Genomic DNA, 20,637 nt, shown 5'->3' with positions numbered 1-20,637 from the left:
AAAAAATAAAAAAACTGTTTTAATTCATTACAATTGTTTTTCAAGGTATGATTTACAAATACACTTTTTTATTCTACAACTTTGTCAATATTTATTTATTCTATAGGTCCTATTTTTTATAATATAAAACGGTTTGTAACACTAAATACTTTTTAGCATAATCAATTTTTATAAATGCCTTATAACGAAAGGTAGTAAATTATTTTCTAGATTTAAAAAGAAATATAAATTTGTGTAGCTTATTTCGATTAAGCGTTAGTTTCAATTTTTAATAATCATTATAAATATAAACAAGAAGAAAATTCAATTTAAATTTACTATTTTCACAGTTTACAATATTTACTTAGGTCAATGTTGAAAATTTAATGTTCGTTTTGTAGAATTATTACTGGTACTCTGTAAAACGTGTATTGGTATTTATCATCAAAATAATCTTTTCTTCACCTTTTACTAACAATTATCAATTTATTAGATATTTAATATGCTATAGTGGCCACTTGGCCACAGTCAAAGTAGAACTGTTGAATTCGGAACTTTTAAAGTTAAAGTTTAAAAGTTTTTTAATTCAAAAATTTTGCATTCCAATGCTCAATATGCTGAAAAATTTAGATTTTTTAACTTTTATAAATCATAGAGTTCAAATATTCAGTTTCAGTTCCAAAAATATAAATCGACGTTATCATTTTCAATATTCTAAATTAAAAATTTAATATATGAACTTTAAAAAATTTAAAATTATATTATTTCAAGGAATTTTAAGAGAGAAACATTAAAAATTGAAAAATTGAACATTTTAAGCTAAACACTTCTTAAATTAGAAGTAAAATGATGTTCATTTTAAATAGATTTAACATTCTTGAAAAATTTCAAAAATTTTTTCAAAATCTTCAGAAATATAGAAGCGGTTTGAAACTTTTATCAAATTTAAAATTATTTTTGAAAATGTTCAGAACCTCTAAATATCTTTTAAAATTGATTAAAGTTTTCATACCATTTTTAGGAAATGCTGTAAATTTTTTTTAATTTTCTTTAATTTTTGTTAGCAGAAATTTGAGTAATTTTTAAAGATATTTATAAGTTTTGAAATATTCAAAATATATTTAAAACTTGAAATGATTTCCATTAATTTAAACCGAGTGTGTGTATACCGATGAAATTCGGGTATTCGTACCAAAATTTCAGTGCAAATAGCCACACCCTAATTTAAAACCAAATGCAGATACTTTCAGATTTCAAACAAAAAATTTAGAGGCTTTTTAAGAATTTTGAAAGGCTGCAAACGAATAAAAACATTTTTTTAAGATTCATAGAAACACTGAAAATAATTTTTCATCTTGAAAAATTATTCGAAGAGGAAATTTAAAAAGTTTTCAAAAACTATTTATCGAATTTTTCCTACAATTTTTAGAAAATCATGCAAATTTAAAAAAATCCCTTAAAATCTTTCATATTATTTTTTTGACAACTTTGTAAATCTTTTAAAATCGTTTTAAATATTCTCTGAAGATAATTTTTCAAAATGGAAAATAATTTTTAATTTTCCTAGTAATCATAAGAAAATGTTTTTATTCATTTTGAAGCCTTTCACAACTCTTGAAAAATCTGCAAAAATCTACATTTTCTTAAAATAAGTTTGTGGCATTATTTGAAACAATTTCAAGTTAAAATTACTTATTTTTTCTAAAAACAGTAAGAGTTCAACTGTTATTTACACATCAAAATTCAACAATTTCACTTTCAAATTAAAGATTTTTTAATTACAACAATTAAAATTGTAACCGTCAAAATTGTAAGGCTCTTCGAAATTTTAACGATTCCAGATTTTCTATGTCAAACGATTAAGTTTCAAATCGTTGATTTTTATATATTTGGTTTCAATTTACTTATCTTAAATAAACAGTCAAATATTGCTAAATAATTAATAATTATTCTTTTTCTTTATTCAAAATTTTCATACTGAATTGGTAAAAAATATAACTTTTTAGACTGAAATAGAAAGTCTTTTGTCTTAAAAATTAAAAAAATTTTTAATAATAACAATATTTTTAATTTAATAAAGCCTTCAATTACGAATATATTATTATGGAGTTATTTTTAAGTTGAAAAAAATGTATAAAGCATAGATTTTCAACATTTTCAACTTCAAACGCTTTTAATTTTTATTTGTTCAAGTCTTCAAGACAGCATTTTAAAATTCTCTAAATTAAGAATGTAAGCTTCAAAATAAAAATATCAAATGGAAAATTGTTTAGGTAAAAGATTTTCGAATTACGCATTGTAAACTGAATAATAGTATAATTGAAAAAGATAAAAATTCAGCTAATTATTTTAAAAACTCAAAAAGTTCTTGGTCATTTCACAGTTTCCCGGTCCAGCTGCCACCCTGATTAAGTAGATACTTACGGTAAACACTTCCAGCTTCCAATTGTGAATGTTACAATTTGAAAATTCGAAAATGTTCAAGTAGTTCATATTTTAAAAATATTTTGTTAAAAACAATAATAAGTTTATTATTCTGAATGTTTCATACGAAACTCTTCACTTTTTCATACAAAAATTTGTCCCGGTTATTCGAATTTTCAACATCAAACCTTCAAAATTCCAAAAACTTTAATTTGAAGTAAGTAAAACTGAAATTTGTTATTAAAAGTAAAATAATGCTAAATTTTAAGAGCATAAAATTTAAAATTAAATATCAAAAATTGAAACTTTAAATTTAAAGTTTCACTATTGTAGAATTTAAAACTAGAATTCCTGCAAGTCGAAAAGTTTTTAATTTCAGGTTCTTCAAAATTGAACACTGTTTTAAATTAAAACGTATCAAATTTTCCAAATTAGAGCTGAAAGTATTCAATCTTGCAAAATTTATAATGCAAGGAAATGCAAAAGACAAATTCAATGAAGAAACTTTTCTGGATGGTATTTTTTTTTACAAATTTTTATAAGAATTATTTTGTTATCAGAATTTTCGAATATTACTTTTTTATTTTTCACAGCAATATGTTGGATTTGTTAGTAAGTAGTATTAAAAATGTTCAAATTATAAAAAATTTTATTTCTAAAATAAAACTTTATAATTTAAAAAGTCTATTGGATTTATTATCAGGGCAAATTTTCAAAACGGGAAATATTAAAAAACTTTTTCTTTGATTTTTCAAATAGATAAATCATGCTTTTCTTTAACTTTTTGGAAACTTTTGCTTCTTATTATAAATTGCGTAATAAAAAGATATTATTTTAAATCCCCTGAATTCAATTTTAATTATATGAGTTGAAATTAGCAACATTTTAATTAGTTGATTAGGAATATACTAAAGCCGGAATAGGCTTCAAACTTCTTATTTCTTAATTAGAAATATTTTAAATATTAATGGACTCAACATGAAACTTAACATTTTTACGCTTTTATTTAAGGCCGAGGCTATTTATACCGAAATTTCGGTAAAAATAGCCAGATTGGTAAATGATCAAATCTGGAAGACATAAATAAAAAGTTGCTCAATTCTGAAATCAATGAATTACAAATGGCACAATATCGCAATTTTTTAACAGCTTCATTACTAATAATAAAACTAGATCCACCAAATGAAAAATTGAATTTAAATTTAACATAAATTATTCAATTTTGAATCAATGAAACTTTTATTTTCCAAATTTTGAATTTGTAGTTATTGCATATACAATTTTTATTATCGGTTTTTGGCTGTAATTTATCTCGCTTTTCAGTTTTTGACTATTCACTTAGATAAATAATTATGATACGACATGGGTTCTTTTTAAACAATAATTTTGATTATTTAATCTATTGGCATACCTTTCGAAACTAATTTTATCAGTGTCGATATATGTAGTTACTATAGGCGTTGTGAGCCTCGACAAAATGCCTTCTTCTGAGGGTTCCATTAACTGAACATTTTCGTCACCGATAAGTTTCATGTGTTCAACGTAAACTTTTCTCGTTTCGTGGTCAACTTCCATCATTGTTGCTCCGTCATCTATTACAAATTATAATCGAATTAGAAAATGAATCGAAATCTAAATAAACTTTTAATTTTTGGTCAAAACTGCGAAGAATAAAAACAGAATATATTTTTTATAATGAGCCTCTTATTCTAAAGCATTCTCAATTTTGAAAACTACATACTTAAATTTACCAGGCATTACCTTAATATCTATAAATTTAAAAAGAATTGCTTTTAGTCAGGGGGCTTCGAAATTCAATATTGTTAAATTTATTTTAAAGAAGAGTTTTTAAAGGCTTTTTGAATTTAAAATTCTTCAATTTTGAAAAACCTTTAATTTAAAACTAAATACTATTTAAGTGCTTAGATTAGAACAATATGAAATTGGAAGCCTTTCTTGAAGTAGAATTTTAAATTCAAGATTATCCCAAACTTAAATACGAGGGCTTAACCATTGTTATAATCTATATATATAACTCTGTTACATATCCCATGAGCAGGGAGGTGCTTCCACTGTACTGCCTAATGCAAAAAATGTGTCACAAGAGTTGAAAAAGACCGCGCGGCGGCGCTAATAGTAACTTTGTTCCACAAAACCATGTAGTACCATAGGAAAAGTGCATAAAAATTACAAAATAAATATGAAAAACCCTTTAAAATCATTTTTTCTTCATAGTCAGGTAATAAATGAGACTTAAGTACTTACGTATTATTTTCTTTAACATAGGAAAAAGCGGCATAATTGACATAATTCAAACAAACGAAAAAATTGCATGACTATTCAGAACTTTTTAAAAATAATTAGAAAATAAATAACGCCTTAGCCCTTAATCTACTTAATCTAGTAAGACACATACCGGGATGCCGTGTTTCGGTTCCGTCACACAATACGTGTTTTGTTGTAATTCAAAACACTTGTATTGTATGCCTTTGGCCGATACACGGCATCCCTATGAGAGACCTGTTTGTTATCTACTGGTGACCTCAACGCTATGTGATTTACAAAAGAGTATAAATGAGGAAGATTCGAAATTCTTTTTCTCTATCTTATTTCATTATAATATTATTTTTTCAAAAGCTGTTGCATACTCAATATTTAGATTGGACTGTAAAAGGTGTCGCAAACTCACTATTTAGACGGGAATAAAGATGGATAAAAGCAAAGTAGAAACTGCTTAACTAACCCTCTATACCTCAAGGCAATAGTGTTTTCTGAACGTCTCAGCGCATCTCCAATTGCCTCGGTCCAAAATGTCCTGGATTGGAAGATCGTCTATCCATCTGCGAGATACAACCGCTAAACGAATGCTACCCGATGAAGCGTCTATTCCAGCATCTCTGAGAGCCGATTGAACCCACGTTGCAATCACTGTCTTGGAAGCTGCTTTGATGGTTCCAACAATGGTAACAAACAGGGCGCCAATATGACCCTCTTTTCTTCTCTCTTTCGATGTTCCAAGCATAGCCCTGATCCATGTGACGGGGCACAATCAGATATTCGGGTGCTTCAAGAGTTTCCACTCTGACTGTCTGAACGAAGGCCGTTCCGTCTTCGATCCAAAAGCTGGCCAGAAAATTATCTCGTTCTCCAAGTTATCGAGAAAATTCTTTGAGACCTTTAAAAGAGTAAGATCACGATACGACTGCCGAATGCCAATAAAAGTAGTACTGTTGTACGCCTTGAAAGTTCAAAGAATAATAAATTGGCAGTTCGCCTAGATAGCCAATTAAGCAAAATCTGTGCATCCCAGATTGGTGCTCGAATTTGTTGAGGTTTTGCCACTGAAATAGCTTTCAGGACCTGATGAACAAAAAAATCTTCGAATCGGTGTCCCGTAGGTCTGCAAAGTAGAACTCCTCCAACTTTGCTTAAGCTAATTCTTTTCCTGTTGGGAACAGTCCTAGACTAAATCTTCCCACACCCAACTTTCGTTACCTATAGTGTTAGCCGTTCCACCTGCTGCGGATGTTGGTTTGTGGTCAAGTCTATCAGCACACTCTCCAAGTTCTGAATGGTTAGAGGTGGTTCCATGCTCCTGCTGAGAAGATCCGGCATTCAAAACGTCTGATCCCATGTTGGCGTTATTATTAAGTATTGCCCTTTGCAGCTGTTCAGGTGGGCAAGCACTCTGGGTACGAGATTGGGAAGAGGAAAGACCCATCCTAATCTTAAGTGCCATCGACGACTAAATGCGTCTACGAAGAAGGCGTAAGGATCGCTGCAGTCTCGAGAAACGTAGGGCCTGACTACAGCCGAATTTGCTGAGGCAAAAAGATCGATCACTGGAACTCCCCATTTTGCGAAGATTTCGTCTATCGCAGCGGGAAACAAAAGCCACTCTGGGAGCGCCTTCTTTCTTCATAATCGGTTTTTAATCCGGTTGTACCAGTCTGGGAGATATGCCACCGACAGGGTTATTTTCTGCTGGTCGAGATGGTGGAAAATTTGGTAGGTCAGGTCCAATAAACTTATCGATCTTGTACCTCCCTCCTTCTGAATGTAGGCTACCAGGCAATACATATACCATAGCAAACATCTCTTTTTTGTTCGAGTACCATCGTTTCTGATCCGTGATCCATGATCCATAGAGGTGGGACCCATCTAGCTAGGCTCCCCATCCTGTGCCCGCTGCGTCCGTCGTCAGACAGTTGGTTATCCGTCCTCTGTGCAGGCATACAGATGACGTCGAGGCACCCTGCCACCACTCTAAATCCTCTTCCACTCGAAACGTAATCGCTAACTTCTGTCGAGGTCTGTGTTGATTGAACTGGGTTAAAAACCTATGAAGGTAACTGCAGTGAAGAAGCCCCCTGTGAATTACAAATTTGGCGAAATTCATATGGCGCAGTAAGCACTGAGTCTGTTTCAGGGTACAGCCCGCTTTAATCGTATCTCCTTTATCAGGTCCGTAATTTTTTTTGTCCTTTTTTCCCGGAAGACTCTTGACATTGCCCCGTGCGTTCCACAGTATTCCCAGAAATTCAATCTCTTGGCAGGAATTCAGTATAGACTTTTCGCGATTTACCATCCATCCCAGAAATTCCAGCAACTCGACAGCTTCGTTGATCTGTGAGTTTAATTTGGTTCTGTCCTGAGAGACCAGACAAAAGTCGTCTACATACACGACTACCCTCATACCTCGCGAACGAAGGATATCCGCAATCCAATTCGTTATGGTTGCGAAGATCTGAGGGGCAGCTGAGAGGCCAAAGGGCAAGCTCGTCATCTGCAAAAGCTTCTTGCTGTAAGCTTGAGACCGATCGATTCGTGTCATCCAGTCCTCATCCTGCAGAAAATCTGATATTCTGTAATGTCAGATTTAATGAAATTTTTTTAACTTTACATGTCTGTTGAGGCCTCGTAGATCGAAGATAGGCCTTATTCCTCCGTTGCTCTTTCTGACCAAAAACATTTTTGAGATAAAGCTTAGGCCTAAACTTGTTGGAGTCTCGAGAATACCTTGTCTCATCAACAGATCGATCTGTTGAGACATTTGTTGCGATGGCCTTCTTAAAAAAGTGGAATCCTTACAATTGAGTATAAAGTCTGGTTTCGAACTGAGAGGAATTCGGAAACCGGAAATAAGTTTGACAATGATGGGTGGAGCCCCCAAAACCCTCCACCTTTCTCGGAAGTGACGTAGCTGGCCTCCTGAGAAATTAGGAACTGACAGATAGTCATCTATCGTCTGGCTTTCCACGAAAGGAATCCGTGGGCTTGAATATGAATGGTCCCTTCTTTGTTGTATTCTTAGGGGCGAAATGACCTCGTCGCGAGTAGTTTCTAAACCTTGGAGTCTGTGATGATCCCTTTGGGGGCTGAAAAGTCCGGTTGTTGGGTGAAGTAGAGTGGGAGAAGTCTTTCCTTGGAATCAGTCTCTTGGTTGCCATGTATGAAGGCGTATTCAGCCAAATTTGAGTTCCCCCTAGAGATTGGATAAGACGCGACAAATCCTCTTTGCCAAAAAGATATCCTGAACTCGGAGGGACCTTGCATAAAGCGGCTTGAACGTTTCTGTTCTGAATCTTGGGTAGGAGTCGTTCCCTTTGATTATCAATGCATTCCGCCCTCTCCCCGCATATTACTTGCATTATTGAATCAAAATTTGTCTGTACCTGTGAGCCTGAGCCAAAAAGTGAAGATAAATGTTCAAACAATGTTTGAGGTGTAAAATCAGAACCCGAAAAAGCCCAATCTACCACTACTTGAAGATTATAGGCTAACAATTCCTTCTGCTCGAATACAGCTCTTCATTGACCTTAAGATCCGTGAAACCAGGCGACGCAAGAAAGCTCTTCAAAGCATTAGAATACCTAACCTCTTTCCATTCCGATGAGCCAAAACGCTGTAGGACATTGATCCTGTCCAAATGCTCTTTTAGGGCTGGACGAACTGCTTTCCTCTCATATACGTCGGTTCTCAATTCCCTAAAGTCCAATAGCTTTGTAAACGACCCCGGCTCTGAAGAGCCAGAAGGTTCTCGGGAAACTAAGCCAGCTAATGCATTAATCTGATCTTGTAACTCGCGGTAACGAGATCTACTTCTCTTTAAACGAGGTCCCTTTGCCGGAAGAGAAGCCTAATCTTCGCTTGAGTCGGTGTCGAAATCATAAAGCGAATGACACCGTTCAATTTCACTATATTGCGCAACATCACGACGCTCATGGGCCCCATTGTTCGAGCTTCTCTGGGAACCCGCAGGAAAATTAGAAGCGTTATTCGTATGGGAATATCCTGCACTAGTTTTAAACACTGCACAACCCTTAATGACCCGAAAAAATACTTCTAAAAAGAAACACAAAACGAGATTTCGTGCACCTCGAATTTGTAAATGTGGCTTCGGCGAAAGTACTCAACGCTATGAGCATAGACGGCGCAGCCGCTCTTGCTGGTAACAACGTGGGCATAGTGAGGGATGCAGTGTATCGGCCAAAGGCATACAATATGAAATTTTCCAAATTTAAAATAACGACAAGAACTTTAATTGACAAAAAATAAAATTTCAAATTTAAAAAATATCCTAACTAAAATTCACCGACTTCAAGACTGACTTTTAAAATAAACATATTATTAAATTCCCACAAATATTTCAATTCTCGAAATTTAGAACTGCTGAACATAGTTAATTAATTATTAATTTATGAGCTATTAATATAATTATAAATAAGGAAAGAAATTTAATTAATAATTTATTAATTATTTTCGGCAAATTTTAAATTTCGTCAAACTACTATATGATATTTTTTTGATCAATTAAACTTTGTAACGAAGCTAAAAAAATTAAACATTTGTATGACACTCTTAAAGCCAGACATCTAACGAATATTTTTTTATCTTTGACAACACTCAAATTAATCGAAAATTATTTTTCGAAGTGCTATAATAATTCCATGTTGAAATTAAATTCTGAGAATTGAGAACAAGAAAATAAGTATTATCACCTTGTTTTTAAATTTATGTAAATATAATTTTCATAATAATCTTGAGAAAAATTAAAAGATTTCTAAATATTTCAGGCTTGCCAAAAAAGAATCTAGAAGGTTTTAAATTTTTTTTTCATAATATAGGATTTTACGAAATGTTATGAAAAATTTGAGTCCTTTTAAAAGATGTGTAGAACTTTTAGAAGTTGGGAAGGAATCAAGAAATATTTGATACATTTTCGAAAATGTTTCCGAGTTTTCAAATGTTTATAATCTTTCCCAACAATTTTAAGAAAATTTGTTTATTCTCTTGAAAACTTTCGAAACTCTTTTAAATTCTACTAAATATTTTTTGAATTTACCCATTTTTTTCGTTTTTATTTTGCAATCTTACCAAATTGAAACATTTTTTTTATAATCTTCTAAACTTTAAAAATATTTTTCAATTTCCTCTTAAGGTTCATTTTTCAAAATAAACAAATATTTAAAATTTGCACACGAATATAAGAAAAATTCTTTTTTAATCTTGCCAGACTTTCTAAACCTTCTAATTCCTAAAAATTATTTAAATTTTTCCTGCATTTTTTATTTATTCTGCAAAATAAAAAAAATTGCCTTAAAATCTTTCTGATTCTTCTTTGACTATTTTTTAAATCTTCTAAAATCGTTTTAAATAATCTATTCAAATTAATTTTTCGAAATAAAAACTTATTTTAATTTTTCTTAGGAACTGGAAAAAATGTATTTCATTTTCGTGAAACTTTACAAAATTCTTTAAAAAATCTTTACAAGTTTTAATTATTTTTGAATCGTTTCAAAACTTTTGAATATCTCTTAAACTTACTCCATTTTTTTCTAAAATTATATAATATGGCAAAATTTTGCTTTAAAATTTTTCATACTTTTTAAAGATTTTAGAAAATAATTCAAAATGCTTTGTGATCCTTTTTCGATTTTCTCTTGAAATTCCTTACAAAACAATCGTTTAAAATTTACCCATGAATTTTAAGAACTTGTTTTCACATCCTGACAAAATTCAGTTTATCTAAGAAATTTGTATATCTTGAAAAATTAAAAAAAAATGGTTCTCAACGTCTTCCATATTCTTTTAACCCACATTTTAAAATCTTTAAAACTTAAAATTATTCTTTGAAAATAAAACCGAAAGCATTTCTCCTTAGATCTTTCATAATTATTAAAAAGCTTCTAATTCTTTTATTTGGGGTCTTCGAGTATTCTCTGAGTTGATTTTTATAACCTGATTTTCATACCGGAGCGATACTTAATGGAAATGATTCGATAAAAAAAAACAGAAAGACAAGTATTAGAAAAATCCACCAGCTAATTTTCAGAATAATTTCATAAATAAACCGTTTTCTCGATACATTTTTCAGAGTTTTTAATGGCTCTACATGACAGGAGGCTGCCCATGAGCGCTTGTTTAATCCCAGATAATCACACATAATATTGTGCAATATATTGTAATCTTTTAGTTTATTAATAGATAGCATTTTTTTAACTAGAATAAAAATATAATTCAGTCGATTATGGTATCTTTCTAGGCTTTTCGTCCCTTATAACTGTTTCTTTAAATTATTATTGCATTTTGTATCCAATTATTTGGGTAAATGCATGGCTTTTTGATAAAATATATTTTTCATATTTGCATAAAATTCCGAAAATATACTTCATTTCAAAGAAAAATTTTTTTTTTTATGATATTTTAATTTCACAGGGAAAAATAATACTTAAAAATATTGCAACTAACAATTTTTATTTCTCCGAAAATAAAGAAATTTAATTTAATTTTTTATAAAATCGAGTATATAACTGAAGAGAAAAAAAGTTGAATACCAATTATATTTCTACACTAACTCAAACATTAATTATTTAAATTTTGGTATGTAAAAGAGACAGTCCCTTATATATTATTAGTGGTTTTAATCGCTCTTTTTCATTTTCGTTATTCAATTTTAATCACCGCCCTGCAATCTTGTTTGATCTCTTATAATGTTTGAAATCCCATTTAATAATATTTAATACCACAGATAATTTTCCAGTGAAAAAAATTTTTTTACAAAAAATTGAATAGTTAAACTTTCAGTTGAAAACATTAATTTTCAACAACCAAAAACGAATTTTCAACAGTATAGTTCAATTTTTAACCAAAGTGTTGAGTTTTCAAGAAAAATTACTGATCTTCAACGAGAATAGTTAAATTTTAAACCAGAAAGATGAACTTTCAACTAAAATTATGAACATTTAACTGGAAAACTTGAATTTTCAACCAAAAAGATGCATTTTTAAACCAAAAGATTAATTTACAAATAAAAAATTATTTTTTTCCAAAAAATACAATTCATCAACAAAATACATTAATTTTTAACGATGTAATTGAATTTTTAATTAAAGATGATAAATTTTGAATCAAATAGTTGAATTTTAGCAACATTACCAAACATAAGAGTTTTCAACTAAAACAATGAATCTTCCACTGAAATAGTTGAATTTTTAAACAAAAAAATTATTTTTTGCTAAAAAAGATAAATTGTCAACCGAAACATAAATAATTATACTTCAATTTGAAAAACATTAATTTTCAACCAAACAGATGAATTTTAAACTAGAGCTATGGCATTTGCAATTGAAATAAGTTAAATTTCCAATTTAAAAAATTACTTTCAATAACAAATAAGTTACTTTAGAAAAAATAGTTGCATTTTCAAACAAAGTGATGAATTTTCAGTTAAAATTATAAATATTTAACTGGAATAGTTGAATTTTAAACCAGAAAGATGAATTTTTAACTGAAATGATGAATCTTTAACTCGAATAATTAAATTTTTTACTGAAAAGATGAATTTTTAACTAATAAGATTAATTTCTACCAAAAGACAAAAATATATATAATTTTCAATCAAAGGACATGTAAAGAAAAAACAAGTTTACAATCAAAGGTCTCATTTCTCAAAAACTACATAAATGACTTTTTAATTAAAACGATGAATCTTCAAACACAAAATATTCATTATTAACAAAAGAATTAACTTTCAACCAAATAAGTTTATTTCCAACATAAAATATGAATTTTCAACTAAAATTATTAATATTTACCTGGAATACTCGAAAATTTAACCGAAAGAAGAATTTTTAAATAAGAAGATTAGGTTTCACAGAAAAAGATAATTTTCTAGCCCAAAAAATTTATTTAAAAAAAAGGCGTGGATTTTCAATAAAATAGTTCAATATTCAATTAAAAAAGACAATTTTTGATCCAAATGATTAAATTTTGAACTATTAAAGATCAATCTGATTTCTTAATAAAGAAATAAATTTGAAGAAAATGTTCTAGAAATTTTATAAAGCTTTATATACAATTATTTATTTCAAAACGTTATCCTACTAGTTTCTGCATATTGTGTTTTACTTAAGAATGTAAGAATAATTTATTAAACAAAAGAAAAATAGCCTTTATTTCATTTTTGATGAGGTTTTGAAATAAATTTTCCAATCATATATTTATAAAAAATAGACGTTTAAATAAGAAACTACGTATCGCTCTGTGTAAATATACATATTCAAAACTTAATCAATCTTAACAAAAAATGTAAAAAATCTATTATTATAAACAAATTAATGAATTAGGGTAAAAAAATAATAATACAAGCGGTCTAAAGGTTACTTGCTTCTAAATTAAAATTGATCTTAATTACGATTTCTTCTAAATTAAAAGCGTTTCTAATATCGTCTGCCTCTAAATCTAAAGGAATTATTACGACGATTTTCTATTCAAAAGTGGAATTCAATGAGAGAAAATTAGATTAAATTTCGAGTCGATCTATGAGCTGATTTTTTCACCTGCGTGGTTGCCTTGCATGCTGAAGACATAACTGCGCTCGCACCTAATCACCACAGGAGGACTTGGTGCAGCTTGCATCGAAAAAAAGCGTTAATAATCACTCAGCCTATTTATAAACTCCCGATGCCCAGGTCAAAAACTGAGATTTATTTTTTACCTTTTAAATTTCTCAAACAAATAAAAAGAGAAACAAAGATCCGTAATAGCTTTTGTGCTAATTTGTTAAGCAAAAATGCTTCTGAGCAACTTACTTTGTCCTTTAAAAACGTAACTGCGATTCCCTCGTTGCCAATTAGCGTGATCGAAACCGAGAAGAGTCGTGTCGATCCTCACATTGCTACCTTGTTTATAAACCTTGTAAGTATCGCTCGGACACATTCGAGATGCGAGAGGAACTGTGAAAATATATTTTCAATACTATAGAAATTTCAATTTTCATCTACGCCATTTCCCAAAATACTATTAGAATTTCAGGTATTCAAATGAGATTATTATCAAATTTAAAATCCTATCCCATCCTTCTCTTTTTTATTTCTTTCATCTTTTTTTTCTCCATCATTATCAAATCACAATAAAAACATTTCTCATTTTTTCTTTCATCTTTTTTATTTCTGGCTAGAAGGAGGGAAAATTGTTTTCTTTCATTTTTTAAGAGGAAGAAGTTTTTTTGTCTTTTTCAGATTGCAATGGGAACATTTTGTGGTGTTTGCCCAAATTTGGACGTTAGATTCTTGGTTTTATAACAAAAAATTCTAGAGTGAAATAAACATATACTTTTTTAATTACATAGTTACTACAAATCAGGTGATTCCAGAGGTGTAGGTAATGACAGGGAAAACATGATAGAGTTAGGGAATTTTTGAAAAACTAAAGTTAAAGTTAATTTTATTATTATGGTTAAAAAACGCAGTTATTTCTATTTTCAGGAATTCTTCTCATTTTTTAATTCAACTACTTTTGGTATAAAATTTAAATCCTTTTTGGGCAAAATTTATGTACTTAGTTGGAAGTGGAATTACTTTGTTAAAAATTTAATTGTTTTGTTGAAAATTATGTTTTCTAGTTGAAAACTGTTTTAACTGAAAATTTAACTAGTAAGTACGTCTTTGGTTCAAAATTTATCTTCTTTTGTTGAAAATTCGAATTTGTGTGAGAATACTTAAGCTTCTTGGTGACTAATTCCTCCTTTTGGTTGAAAATTCCTTCGAAAATTCAAATATTTAGTTGGAAAATCATGCATTTTGTTAAAAATTCGTCTATTTTGGAAAAAAATTAATCTTATTGGTTAAAAATTGATCTTTTTCGTTAAAAATTAATTTTTTTTCTATTTAGAATTTTTTTTTTTTAAACTGAACATGCAATTGCTCCATTTGTTGTCGAAAATGTTTTTTTTTGTCGAATTTTAAGCTTCATGGTTGAAAATTTACTTTGATTTTATTGATAATGAAGTTTTTTACTGGAAATTTAATTATTATATTTTTATTTGAAAATGTATCTGTTTTAGGAGAAAATTTAACAGCATACTTGATGAAAATCCGTGTTTTTTTTTGTAGAAGAGTACTCTAATTAGTTCAAACTTCACGTTTTAGGTTAAAAATTAATTTCTTAGTTTGAAAATTGAACTCTTTTGTTAAAAAATGGATCTTTTTAGTTGAAAATGTATGTATTTTGTTGAAAATTGATTTTTTTAAATAAAACATTTATCATTTGAGTTGAAAATTCACTTTAACTATTCTATTTGTGTGGAAAATTTACCCTATTTTTTATATGAACGCAATATTTTTCATTGAAAAATGTTGTGTTTTGTAGAAAATTTAACTATTCAAATTTTTATTAAGAATTTACTTCCTTGGTCTAAAACAAATATATATTTAGATAAAAATTCGGGTTTTTTTTTAATAGAAAATTCATTATTTGGGTTGAAAATTCCACTATTTGGTCAAAAATGCATCTTTTTTGTTGAAAATTCAACACTGCGATTAAAAATTAACTTCTTTGGCTAAAAATTCGTTTCTTTTTAGTTGATTTTTTTTTAAACTGAAGATGTAACTATTCCATTTTTTATTGAAAATTTACTTTTCTAGCTGCAAATTGACCTATTCTAGTTTTGGTTTGTAAATTTATATTTTTTTTAGCTGAAAGTTCATATATTATATTGAAACTATTCCTTTTTTGACAGAAAAGTCATGTTTTGGGTTTAAAATTAAATTATTTTGTTAAGGATTCTTTTTTTTTGTTTGAAAGTTTGAAAATTCGTTTCTTTTTTGTTTAACATTTATTTTTCTGAAATATGAACTATTCTTATTTTAGTTGAAAATTGATCTTTTTTGATAGAAAATTTATCTTTTGGATTGAAAATTCAACTAACTATTTGATAAAAAATCCATATTTTTGTTTAAAGATTCATCATTTTAGTTAAACATTCATTTCTGAGGTTCAAAATTTATCTTTTTGATTCGAAAACTGAACTAAAAAGCTTTTAAAATATATGTAGAAATGAAATATTGTTTGCATTAATATTATTAATATTTTAGGTGTATGGTTGGTTTTATACCTAGAGGAATTTAGAAATTTGGATATTATAGCAACCCTGAATAAGAAAATAAATAAATACTGTAAAGTTTCAAGTTTTAAACAGAGTTGATAGTTGTTTCAATTTCAAAAACTTGTGGGGGCTATTTTTGGAACAGATTTGGGTCAAAGTAACCAACTTTCTTTATTTAAATTGATATTTAAAAAATTTATTTTTACTCACCCCAACTTGTGAATTCCCATTTCATTTCCACATAAAAATCCGGTGCCTAAAAATGAAACCATGAAATTAAGATTTCAAACAAGGTTTTGTAAATTTTTTTTTTTTTTTAATTATTGTTTTTTTAACCTGTTTTAGTTTATGAAGGAGTTCTGGAATTCCAGCTACACGATTGCAGTATCTTTGGAAGTCTCGCCTAGCTAAGACCATTTGGAGTAATTCTGGATTCCCCGTTCCCACTGCCTCTTGAACAACTAAAAATTAGATTAATTAAGGATAAGGTCTTAAAAATGGATTCATTTCTATTTAAGAAAATTTTCTATATTTCTTTATTTCAAAAACTTTTGTTTTCAATTTCGAACTACAATTCAAAATTATTCGAAATTGTTCAAAATGTTCAAATTAAATTTTATTTTCGGAATCTACTAAATTAAAAACGATTCCTGTTGTACGATTTCAAAGTTAAAGAATAAAATGTATACCACTCCAGCCTTGTGTATTTTCAGTATTAACGTTCGCTTCATGTTGTAGCAAAACTACAGCTGAATCCATATAACCAAGTGTTACGGCCAACATCAGTGGCGTTCTTCCCCTGTTATCATGCTTTTCTATATCGTGCTACAAAAAACATGAACATTTTCAACAAATTATTTTATCGAAGTATCTATACATACAGCCGGCCGGACGAATATGTAGTGGCATGATTGGTAAAAATGTTGTCCACATTTTACAAGATAGTTTACGGCTGGCCGTACGAATGATTTCTAACAATTTGAATTTACGTCTAAGGAGTTCTGAACGTTCAAATGAAAACCAGAAACAGTTTTAAAATATTGAATAATTTGTGCCAACAATAATTCTCGATGACAGAAAATTTTAACGTCTATTGTTATTTTTAGTTAGAAGAATATTTCTGAATAAAATAGAATTTCAGGGTGGCCATTTTGATCGCATAAAAATGTCCCGGTTATTTCCCGCTTCGCAAACATTTCTCACGGTCAATGAAATTAAAAAATTTGAATTCTATATCTAGAAATGTTTCTATGAGCTGCAAATAATTTCAAACAGTTTTAATGGAGAAATATTACAAATTAAACGATTAAATTTTTGTATAAACTGAACACTTCTTACATTAAAAGTTAAATTATTCTTATTTTAAATAATTTGAAAATCCTTAAAAAGCTTCAAAATTTTATTGCAAAATCATAAAACATCTACACGTTGTTTTATATTTATTTAAATTATCAATTATTTTTGAAATTTTTTCAGAACTTCTAAACATCTTTTAAAATTTTAATCTTTTCAAATATTCTAATAATATAAATTTTTCAAAATAAAAAGTAATTTTCAATTTTCATAGGAATCTTAAGAATATGTTTTTTATTACTTTGAAGCCTTTCATACTTCTTAAAACGCTTCTAAATTTTTTGTTCTAAATCTGCAAAAATCTATATTTTGTTTTAAATTAGGCCGTGGGCTATTTGCACCAAAATTTTGGTACGAATAGCCGGATTTTGTAGGTATATGTAGACACTTTGTTTAAATTAGTTGAAATAATTTTATATTTTTAATTAATTTTGAATCTTTTCAGACCATCTAAATATATTTTAACTTTCTCGAATTGTTTCTAGGAATTATAGTTATTTAATATTTATTATACATCTATTATTATATTATTATACAACAATTTTACTTATAAAATAAGTTATTTCAAATAGAAACAATAAAAATTGTAACATTCAAAATATTGTTTTTAATATTTGATTTATAATAACTGATTTTACATGAACAATAAAATATTTCTAAATATTAAGTAATTGTTATTTTTCTTAATTAAAAAATAATTTTTTTTTAAATTTGAGAATAAAATAATATTTTTAATTTAATAAAAGTCTTTCATTGTGAATATATTAGTTTGAAGTTATTTTTATATTGAAAGTAGTTTTTAAAGTTTCAATAGGGCGTTTACATTTGTTTAACTAATAAGACTTTCCAATCGAAACAGTTCATGTTTTAACGTTAGAATCTGGACATTCTTAAATTTTGAACTGTTTCCGAATTGTCTTGTGAAACCAATTATTATTCACATTTGAATCCTCAATGTATAAATAAAGTTGAAAAATCATTATAATTTATATGCACATTTGATTAACGAAAAAGGTTTTTTTTATCCAAACTTGTACGATTTCAAAAATTTATTCTTTTAAATTTGTAAGTATTTAAAACTCCATTTTCAAATACTTTGAATGAAAAATGTACTTTTGAAAATTAAAATTCAAAATGGAAAATTTGTAAGTGAAAGATTTTCGAATTACGCATTGGAAACAAAATGATATCATAATTGAAGAAGATAAAATTCAGCTGCTTATTTAAAAAACTGTTGAAATCAAACTTTTAGATTTTTTTTCTAAAAATTTGTAAAATTCTCGGTCAAATAATAAATTCAATGTCAATTTCCAGCCTCATGAAAATCCCAGCCAACCAGCTACTCTAATTTGGGAAAATAATATTTCGTTTATTTGTACATTCAAAACTTCTAGTACATTTACATATTTTAAATCGCTTTAAACTTACAATTCTGCAGAATTTAAGTAATTAATAAAATTAATAAATTAAAATTAATAACGTTTTCAATTTAAAATGTGACTGTGAAGCTATTGGGATATTATAGGCGTGGAAAAATAGGTCACGGCAAAAAGTATCTATCTAATTATACTTCTAATATTATTACTTATGGGCTCGTTTAGAAAAGAAAATATTATTTTGCGCGCGAATAGCTTATTTTCTCTGAAAGATTTTCTGCAACTTGATCTTGTTTAATTTTTAGGAATAAATAAACAAGTAAAAATTAATTGAGCCAGCACAAAAACGGATTTAGCATAATATCGGGAAGTCGGAACATTTCGCTTTTATGGCTTCGCATGACTGTAAGGCTTCGCGGATTTCCTTTCTCAATATTGTTTTCAGATTGACATTATTTTCAAGGACGAAGAATATTTTATTTCATAAAAATTGTTGCATCGAAATCTATAAAGTTTTACCAATTCTTTAGTTCATGCCATAATTATCTACATAATTTAAATGAAATAAGTTTCAAAATATAAATTTGTACATATACATTTCTATATTAATTAGTTGCATAGTAGAATTTCTTAATAATTTTCAATAATATTAATTATGGAATAAATGTAGAAGGAAAGTTTTAAGAGTTTGTTTGTTATAATTTGTTAAAAATCTGATCTTAAAAATTAATGATAAAAGTGTATCTATCTAAAAAATATCATTACTTAATTAAAGCAATATTTTTTATGGTAAGACACATTTTTAAAGTTTGTAAAAAATAAGATTTATCAATTTATTGTTTAAAATATATATCTTTCTTATAATTTGAAGAAAACTTGATTTTCAAAATAATTCTGAAGTAATAATTAGTTTTAATTATACAAAAGAATATCTAGAAAATATTATTATATGATTATATCAATATTACCCATGAAAAAAAAACAAATGTTTAAAGTTTATACAAAAATAAGATTTTAAAAATAATTTAAAAAGATTTATTAGTATTAACTATCCAAATGTGTATCTGTAAAATAATATTTGATAATAGGAATATTTTTTATAAATAACTTTAAATTAATTTTTAACACAAATAATAATTTAACTATTAAATAGGCCGGGGCTCTGAAATTTTTGTACGAATAGGGAGGAAATGTATATTTTCCTAATATGTAATTAGTTTCAGAATACATACTTCATTTCCACCCGAAAGTAAAATGTCAAATTGTACTAAATTTTTTCCTAATCTTATCGCCGCTTATCAATATATACAGTAAAAAATGAATTAAATTTGATATACTTTATTCTTAAACCTGAGTTGAAAAGTTTCGAAAAAGAGGAAAATCGTAGTTTAAAAAAGAGATTAAAATAATGCCCCTTCGTTCTTTCCTGATTATTATCACCGATTATTGTTATTAAAAATAAATTGTATTGTTTTTCTCTGATTACTTACCAGATTTGTGGACAACTCCTTATCGAGTTGAACATAATTATTATTCCAAACGAGCCAGTGAAGCGGATACGTTTTTTGAATCACTTCGGTATTCACCATTGCTACGAATTAAAATTTGACATTAAAAGAAAAAACGTCTAAAAATAATAAACGTCACGATACCGAGACACGAGATAAAATTTGACAGAAGGATTCATGAGACATCGGAAACGGAGCCATTTATATGATCATAAACTATGAAAATAGAAGATGGCAGGTCAAATAGAAATAATTTAATAGAATCGAATTGAAAGTTAGGTTATGGGTTAAATAGTATCTCCACTACTCACCAGAGAGCGCGATCTGTTCGGGTCTGTGATGATCGCGTATCCCGCGCTCATCTAGTTATGGGATCATGTAGAACTCAACCCTTTTTGCATGGTAAAGAAGAACACCGCCTCACCATAAAGGCCTAATCGCTAAATTTAAAATTATATTTCGCAATTTTTATTATTGTTCTCAAACTCTCTTATCTTTCTATTAGCAGAAACGAGACAGGCGTGAGACAAGCCGAGAAAAGAACCAGAAAGCCTGTTTCTTTTCTCTGGTAAATGAATGCACTTAGAGTAAGTTAGCACATAAGACCTTA

The 20,637-nt window shown here is 28.3% G+C and overlaps 1 protein-coding gene across 3 annotated transcripts in view; it reads right to left on the bottom strand.

Annotated features, from left to right (window-relative positions):
- LOC117167491 (ankyrin repeat domain-containing protein 13D) overlaps positions 1–20,220 on the bottom strand; it is a 35,489-nt gene extending 15,269 nt beyond the window's left edge. The window contains exons 1-7 of one of the 3 annotated variants that reach the window (XM_033352475.1): positions 20,010–20,220; positions 16,480–16,615; positions 16,127–16,251; positions 16,001–16,046; positions 13,497–13,640; positions 13,245–13,316; positions 3,815–3,995 (exon numbers count right to left, since the gene is read on the bottom strand). In XM_033352475.1, the coding sequence (XP_033208366.1) occupies positions 3,815–3,995; positions 13,245–13,316; positions 13,497–13,640; positions 16,001–16,046; positions 16,127–16,251; positions 16,480–16,615; positions 20,010–20,108 (803 nt within the window). In that variant the 5' untranslated portion in view covers positions 20,109–20,220. The remainder of the gene's footprint in view (positions 1–3,814; positions 3,996–13,244; positions 13,317–13,496; positions 13,641–16,000; positions 16,047–16,126; positions 16,252–16,479; positions 16,616–20,009) is intronic. The other 2 variants (XM_033352484.1, XM_033352494.1) reach the window with 2 other exon arrangements.
- Positions 20,221–20,637: the final 417 nt, after the last annotated feature.

This window comes from Belonocnema kinseyi, chromosome 1 (assembly GCF_010883055.1).
Source record: "Belonocnema kinseyi isolate 2016_QV_RU_SX_M_011 chromosome 1, B_treatae_v1, whole genome shotgun sequence".
Classification (NCBI taxonomy): Eukaryota; Metazoa; Arthropoda; class Insecta; order Hymenoptera; family Cynipidae; genus Belonocnema; species Belonocnema kinseyi.
Note: the sequence above shows the minus strand (reverse complement) of the source record. Positions and strands in the feature narration are given on the sequence as shown.